Genomic DNA, 8,423 nt, shown 5'->3' with positions numbered 1-8,423 from the left:
GTCTGGTCGGGGAGGACTTTGTGTAACGTGTCTCCCCCTTGATCTTCTCAGATAGGGTTCACGTGTAGCTGAGACAACTGGGCAGGTGTACAAATCAGACCTGGGAAAAGACAGACAAGAACATGGCGGAAGCATGGATATAACTCTGGGTTTGTTGGAAGTGGGAAACCCCAGAGCAAGGTAAAGTCTGCTATCTGAGTTAAGTACAGTTGAGGAATCCACATCATTATTGCATCTACAGGAAAATCTAATGAATTCTAAATTATATTAACTAAGGGAGTTACTTTAACCTTTACTATACAGTGCGAGATCTTGTTACCATGGGGTGACGAGAGTGCACTTGACTACTGACGAGAGATGACAGAGGGTCATTCTCCCCATCTGACTCGTAATTTGAGTTACCAGTCAGCTCTGATGGGTCAGGAATTAGACTTGCTGAAGGCAATTCCAGTTCCTCCCTAGCATGATAAATCTTCAACTTATTAATGTGGACAGTTCTTTCCACCTGATCCTCAAATACTCCCATTATGACAACATTGACAGGGCCGGCTTTCTTGGTCACTCTGTACGGCCCCCGCCATCTAGGAGATAGTGAAATTGAAATTGAAATAAGTTTATTGAGGTAAAATACACACAAAGGGATGAGGTAGCTCAAGCTATTCTCACCCCGTTCAGTACATCGTGTTAATACATACATAGACACACACCACAAGCAATGAACGTATTACCGAACTTTCTGAGATCTAGGAGCTAGTTTCCTACTCTGATTGGCGGGTGCTGCTTCATTGATTCTCAAGACAAGGCTGCCCTCCTTCAATTCCAGAGGTCGTACATTCCTGTCATAATAGTGAGCATAACGACCCCGTGCTATTCTTGAAACCTCAGCTGCAACTCTCCAAGCATTCCTCATTTTATTGAGACCTTCTGAAGGATAATCCTCTCCATACGCAACATTGTGTCTGTTAAGCAGACTTGATGGGAAATTGCATGATTGACCAGTGAACAAGGATGATTCAAGGATGATTAATACCCAACCCCTTGCATGATTGCAAGGGGTTGGGTATTAATAGACTGGTGGGTAGCAGTATTCAGAGCCAGCTGAACATAAGGTAGGTGTTCGTCCCATGAGTTTGCATCGCGTTCAGCAAGGATTGCAAGTATATCCTTAACTGAACGGCTGGTACGTTCAGTCATCCGGTTTCCTTGAGGGTGGTAAGCTGTTGTAAAGGTTGAGGTTGTCTCCAATATCTTACAAACATCCCTAAATATCTGCCCATTAAATTCCTGACCTAGGTCCGTAACTTAAACTTTAGGAGGCCCAAATACAGTTACGAACCTGTTCAAGAATGCTCGGGCAACAGTATGAGAATCCTTTTAAGGGATGGCGATCAAGGTGGTATATCTGGACAGATGGTCCACTAATACCAACACGTACCGATTGCCCGAATGGTTGCAATGGAGATCAATCAAATCAGCCCCTACTCGGTCTAGCGGTTCTGAAATATCCGGAAATTCCTGTAGTGAGGCTTGTACCTTAAGGGCACCTTTTCTCCTCTGAGAATTGGGGCAAGTCTTGACGTACTTAATTACTTCTGACAACATACCCGGGAAATAAAAGAGAGACTTTGCTTTCAAGTGAGTTTTAAAGATACCCGGGTGACCTGCAACCTTAGATGCATGTGCCAGCTTTAATGCTGCCGATCTTAATTCGTCTGCAATAACTAGCTGGGATACTGCTCGATCTGCCTGACTATTTACATAGTATAACACTCCCTCCTTTAACTCGAATTCATGCATTGTAAATTTACGATTTTTGGGCGGATAATTTCCCCCTTCTAAATATTCAATAATATCTTTCCATCCAGGTTCATTCTTTGGAATTCTCTCATTTTCTCAGATGAAATGTTTTCAATATTCTGGTTAACGTTAATAGTAGCGATGTTCCTACTTAAAGTATCCGGCACTACATGTGACGGTCCAGGCTTGTAAAGTATCTGGAATGAGTGTGCAGACAATTCGTGAGACCATCGTGACATCCGTGGGCATTTCGTGCGTTTCTTAAAAATGTGTGTTAATGCTCTGTGATCAGTGTAGATTACAAAATGACGTTGAAAAAGATATCTAACTGATTCTACCACTGCGAGCGCCTCCCGATCCGTGGCCGAATAAGGAACCTCTGGTCCTTTGACCTTCCTACTGAAATAGGCCACTGGATGGGGGAAATGTTCACTGTCTCGTTGCATCAAGCACCCACCAGACATGTGGTGGAGGTGAGGTTCCTTGATTGTTTCATGCGTGGGTTGGACATGTATATGAGTGGGATTGGGTGGTTATAGATAGGAGCTGCCTCGTATGGGCCAATAGGCCTTCTGCCTTTGTTTTTATAACTTTATAAGCAGGTATGATAGAGAAATAGGCCATAGGTTCTGCAGGCATTAGACAACCAACTGCTAGAAAAGCGAGGTCCAAGGGCCAGAGCTCGGTTCTGCAGGCACAAATAGGCAAGTTGAGGGAGACACGTTGAGGTGAGTTGAGGCCTTTATAAATCAACATTATAATCCCCTTGTCATCCTCGTCAGGTCCCGAGAGCAGCCCATCTCCAATGTTTGGGTCTCCAACTGATAACTCCAACTTCCGTCATGTACGATGTACAGCCTACTGGGAAGAATTTAGACCCAAAGGTCCTGAGGAAATTAAGATTTAAGAGTCTTAGTCTGGAAAGAGGGTTGTGGAAGAGTGGAATGCCGGCAGCAGTATTGAGTGTACTATATGCAACCCGTTCTCGCAAATTTAATAAGTCAATATTGACTTATTAAATATGTGCATAGGTGACATACTTAACATAATAGATACCCTTAAAAAGATTCATAGAAAACACCGACCTTACCTAACCTTGTTAGTATCAATAAGATGCTTATCTTAAGATACTAACAAGGTTAGGTAAGGTCGGTGTTTTCTATGAATCTTTTTAAGGGTATCTATTATGTTTAGTATATCACCTATGCACGTAGTTAATAAGTCAATATTGACTTTACGAATTTGCGAGAACGGGTTGGGTATGCTTATAGTACACCAGCCAACAGACCTGAGATGTGCTTCTAACATTCAGAATAAATTAAACAAGCAGAAATTCCTTTAATATTTATTTTACGATATTCACTGAACATGTGTTGTTGATATTTATGATTAACTTATTAGCTACAATACATATTATAATAGATTGAAATACAATAAAGTGAGCATAAGTAGATGGTAGATGTTTGTGATCTCTGGTCGTGTAACATCTTGAAGTGTCTATAGGCCCTCGGCCACCTATTTATGCTCTACATATATATGAAAATTTTTATTACCCTGTTAATTATTTTATTACCCTGTTAATTAACCATTACTAAGCTAATTATCTTCAAGATCATTTTTTTTATGATTATTATTTTTCTTATTATTTTTTATTTTACATTTATATTGTCAGTCTCTACTGATTTTTTGTGTTTTATTTTATGTAACTTCTGTGTCCTCCCTGGCTATCTATTGGATCTTTATTTTACTTCTAAATTGTTACTATTTTATTGTATCTGCTCTTATTCTTGTGTTTTGCTTTATCGTGTATCTTGTATCGTGATCCCTCTGCATCTCTATGCACACTGATATTGATCCTGATCAAAATCTTCTGTCTCATATCTATACCAACCAGCACATTGATCATCATTATTGCAAGAATTTCACAGCACACCAGGCTAAAAACAAACTCCAAAATAGCACCTATCTATCAGTTTATAACCAAAATGTTAGATCACTTGGTAAACATTTTGACGATTTAAATGCACTACTCACAGCACTAGGTACTAACCTATCGTTCATTATTTTAACAGAAACTTGGCTAAATAAAGACTATACCCAACTCTACAACTTAGCTGGTTATAAAGCCATTCATAACTGTAGGCCTAATAAAAAAGGTGGTGGCACAGCTATATATTACCGAGATACATTTATCTGAAACAGTGTTATTAGTGACAGAGATGACTACTGTGAATATACTTTTGCTCAGTTTACAATTAAATCCCTTAAATCCTCTTTGACTATTGGAGCCATCTATAGATTTCCTAATACTAACATAGCTTCTTTCTCAGACAACCTAAGGAATCTTATTATAAACAACAATCTCAACAAAAACCACATCATTCTGGGAGGAGACTTTAATATTGACCTGGGTCAACAAAATTGCTCTCAAGTTGACTATTTCCTTAACAGCATGAACTCCTGTATGCTAATCCCCACTATCACCAAACCTACCCGAGTCACTCAAACATCAGCCACTACCTTGGACCACATATGGACAAACATAACAGCTCCCCTTGTATCTGGTATAATCTACGACAGAACAACTGACCACTATCCTACCTTTCTCATAGCAAACATGGACATAACACCACCAAAAAGCAAGAAACTTTCATTTAGGCTACACAGTGAATCAGCTTTAGACAATCTTACAGAGGCACTTCACAATATTAACTGGGATTCTGAATTCAATAATACCCATGATATAAATTCATTAGCTAACCTCTTCCTCTCCAAAACTCTAAGCCTCTACAACCTTCATTGTCCCCTTCTTACAAAGCAAGTAACTGACAAAAGATTAAACAATCCATGGCTCACAAGTGGCATTCTCAACTCAATCAACAAGAAACATGAATATGAAAAGAAAGTTAGGATTGGCCTAGTTTCAAAGGAAGTAGCTAAAAGGTACTCATCAATGCTTACCAGTATCATAAGAAAGGCAAAACTTGCATATTATGTGAATAGATTCAATGAAGCAAAAGGCAACATGAAAAACACTTGGAAAACTATCTCTAGTATCCTAGGAACTAAACAACACTCACATAACCAAATAAAACTCTACAAGGATGGGGATATACCGTCAACTGATTTAGAAATGGCAAATGAATTTAATAGTTTCTTTTCATCGGTTGGTGCTAATCTTGCCAGTAAAATCCCACAGACTCAGACACATATTAACACATATCTCTCAGGCAGCTATCCAAACTCTCTTCTCCTTTCACCAATCAGCCCAGCAGATGTTGTGTCCATCATACACTCTCTAAAAACCAAGGCAGGGAACACCAGTGAAATTCCGTCCATTGTGTACAAGAGAGCCTCCCATGCCCTTGCCCCACCCATAGCACTACTGTTCAACAAATCTATAGAGTGTCACACCTTCCCTGATATCCTCAAAAAAGCAAGAGTAACGCCAGTCCATAAAGGAGGCAATCCGGCGGACATAAACAATTATAGACCAATATCAAATCTACCCATTCTATCAAAAATATTTGAAAAAAATATTTACAAACAGCTCTATTCCTACCTCGTAAAATTCGACATACTCAGCCCCTGCCAGTTTGGCTTCCGGTCCCAAAAGAGTACCAATGATGCAAGAATTAGTCTCCTTGACATTATCTACTCAGCCCTTGACAAAAATGAGTTTCCGATTGGACTCTTCATTGACCTAAGAAAAGCCTTTGATACTGTTAATCACAACTACCTCTTACTTAAACTCCAGCATTATGGAATCCGAGGCCTTGCCCTTGACTACATCCGATCCTATCTTAGTGACAGACACCAATATCAATGATACAACTTCTTCCACTCTACCAATCACCGTTGGAGTGCCACAGGGCAGCATCTTAGGACCTCTTCTATTTCTTATATATATAAACGATCTGCCTAATGTCTCTAATATTCTCAAACCTATATTGTTTGCTGACGATACTACCCTTATCTACTCAAACCTCAACCCACATACACTAAATAATGTTGTGAATAATGAATTAAAAAAAGTCCACTTATGGATGTCAACGAACAAACTAACATTAAACATCGAAAAGACTTACTACATCTTATTTGGAAGCAAATCATCAAATGCAATTCAGCTACAGATAGACAACATTAACATCAGTAATAAAAATGATGGCAAGTTTCTTGGCCTATTCCTAGACAAGAGACTCAACTTCAGCACCCACATTCAACACATAACTAAGAAAGTCTCTAAGACAGTTGGTATACTCTCCAAAATCAGATATTATGTTCCTAACTCTGCTCTCCTCTCACTATATTATGCACTAATCTACCCCTATCTTAATTATGGTATCTGTGCATGAGGGTCTACCACTGCAAACCACCTTAAGCCCATCATCACACAGCAAAAATCTGCTATCAGAATAATAACTAACTCTGCTTTCAGACAACACTCAGCTCCCTTGTTTAAATCTCTAAACTTGCTAAATATTAACTCCCTCCACACATTCTCTTGTGTCAACTACATTTACAAAACTCTGTTCTTAAATGCAAACCATGCTCTGAAACTCTCCCTGTACAGATGTAATAGGACCCATTATCACCACACCAGAAATAAATATCTCTTTGATATCCCCAGGGTCAAACTTAATCTGTGTAAACACTCTATGCAAATTAAGGGACCTAGTCTATGGAACTCACTCCCTAGTGAATTGAAAAACTGTAAAACTTTTGCCTTATTTAAAAGCAAAACCAAAAAGTACCTAACTTCATCTATTTAGTTTCCTACACTGAGCTTTAAATTTGCTCTGTACCTAGTGTTACCCAATCTCCTAATTTTTATGTAATATCAAACAACCTTATCATTGTGTTCATTGCTGTCTTCTTTTATGTGCTAGCCATATGCTGTATTGTGACTACCAATTTTTTGTCAACTAACATTCAAGCTGTCATTGCAATCAATCTTATATTGTTTCTGCTGTATTGTGCCTACCAATTTGTTGTCAACTACCATTTTAAGCTGTCATTGCAATCAATCATAGCTACCTATGTGCTTTAATATACTGTACCTATAATTTTCTCTCATCTTTTTTTCATTCAATGTAATCTGTTATCATTTTTTTGTCTATAAATTTTGCAAGTATTTACCTCCTTAAAATTTTCTTAGATTAAGGACCTGCCCGAAACGCTGCGCGTGCTAGTGGCTTTACAAGACTGTAATTACCATATTTGTATCCTCACATTCCTTATGTACATTCTTGTATATGCATAAATAAAAATAAATAAATAAATAAATGATTTATGGTCTTCTCTGTGGAGGTCCAGACATTTGTGGATGTCCAGCCATCATCTGAGGTCCAGACATCTGCGGATATCCAGCCATGTGTGGATGTCCAGACATCTGTGGATGTCCAGACATCTGTGGATGTCCAGACATTTGCGGATGTCCAGCCATCTGTGGAGGTCCAGACATCTGTGAATGTCAAGACATCTGTGATTGTCCAGACATCTGTGGAGGTCCAGACATCTGTGGAGGTCCAGACATCTGTGGATGTCCAGACATCTGTGGAGTCCCATTGATCCCATGGGACCACCCATTGGAGGCATCATACCTGGTGGCATGCTTGAGCCACCCATCATTGGTGGCCCCATCATGGGTCCTCTTGGACCCATTAGGGGCATACCCATGTTGCCTGGTTGTCTGGCACCAGCCATGCCTGGAGGGCCCATGTTCCCCATTCCTGGCCCTATTGGGGGACCTCCAGGACCACCCATGTTCTGAGGCCCTGAATCGAATGTACCTTCTTGCCCAACAGGACCTACTGGTCCTCCTTGCATGCTGCTCGGTGGAGGAATGGCTGCTCCCTTTGGAATCTTCCTCGCTCTAAATGCAGCAGTTGTTGCATCAATCAGAGACTGAGCTTGGTCCTCCATACACTTCTGGTAGTACATTTTGACATTTTCCTTGTGTTTTCGCCCCTCGCAGTGAGTCTTCCGCACCGAGGGAGAGTCATGTGTGAGGTAGGTGTCGCAGTAATCACAGTAGTATTTTGGCATGATTGAGCGTCGTCAGGTTATGTTTGGGTCCAATGACCTACTTGGAATAAAAGATTTCAAGCTATGGTGAGCCCGTAGTGGACTTAGCTATCACAGGTGTGGGGCGGTAACTGACCAACCCGCGGCTGCTTAGGATTATATAGCTGCTACCTCAGGCGCCAGAAGTTGCTGGATGCTGGAACTTGTCTCTCCGTTTTGTTAATAAAGTATTTTATGTTTTACATTCCGATAAAGCATTAAAGTTTAAAAATGCATCATATTAATAAATGTGAATGTTTAGGCTATTTATGAATAAAAAGAGGGGTAGAAATACCCTAAGCTACTCTATCATTTTGAGATGTATCTTATTACCTCAATAAACTACCACAATAAAATAAATAATAAACTACTCAATAAAAATACCACAAGATCGTCGTCATATTGAAAAACATAAATTAATAAATGAGTCGTAACATGGTTTTACAAATGGCCGTTCATGTTTAACAAATTTGCTATCTTTTTATTCCAGCATAGTTGAGGCAGTTGATAGTAGTAAAGTTTGCGATGTTTGTGTACCTTGACTTTAGCAAAGATTTTAA

At 39.7% G+C, this 8,423-nt stretch overlaps 1 protein-coding gene across 1 annotated transcript; it reads right to left on the bottom strand.

The window, feature by feature from the left end:
* Positions 1-7,270: 7,270 nt before the first annotated feature.
* LOC123752898 (U1 small nuclear ribonucleoprotein C-like) lies at positions 7,271-7,857 on the bottom strand. Its single transcript, XM_045734922.2, is given in 2 exon segments — positions 7,271-7,357; positions 7,360-7,857. Coding segments are annotated over 2 exon segments (573 nt in total). The 5' UTR covers positions 7,846-7,857.
* Between the last annotated feature and the right edge of the window lie 566 nt (positions 7,858-8,423).

Source organism: Procambarus clarkii, chromosome 15, assembly GCF_040958095.1.
Source record: "Procambarus clarkii isolate CNS0578487 chromosome 15, FALCON_Pclarkii_2.0, whole genome shotgun sequence".
Lineage (NCBI taxonomy): Eukaryota > Metazoa > Arthropoda > Malacostraca > Decapoda > Cambaridae > Procambarus > Procambarus clarkii.
The sequence above is the reverse complement of the archived record's forward strand: the minus strand, read 5'-3'. Positions and strand labels throughout refer to the sequence as shown.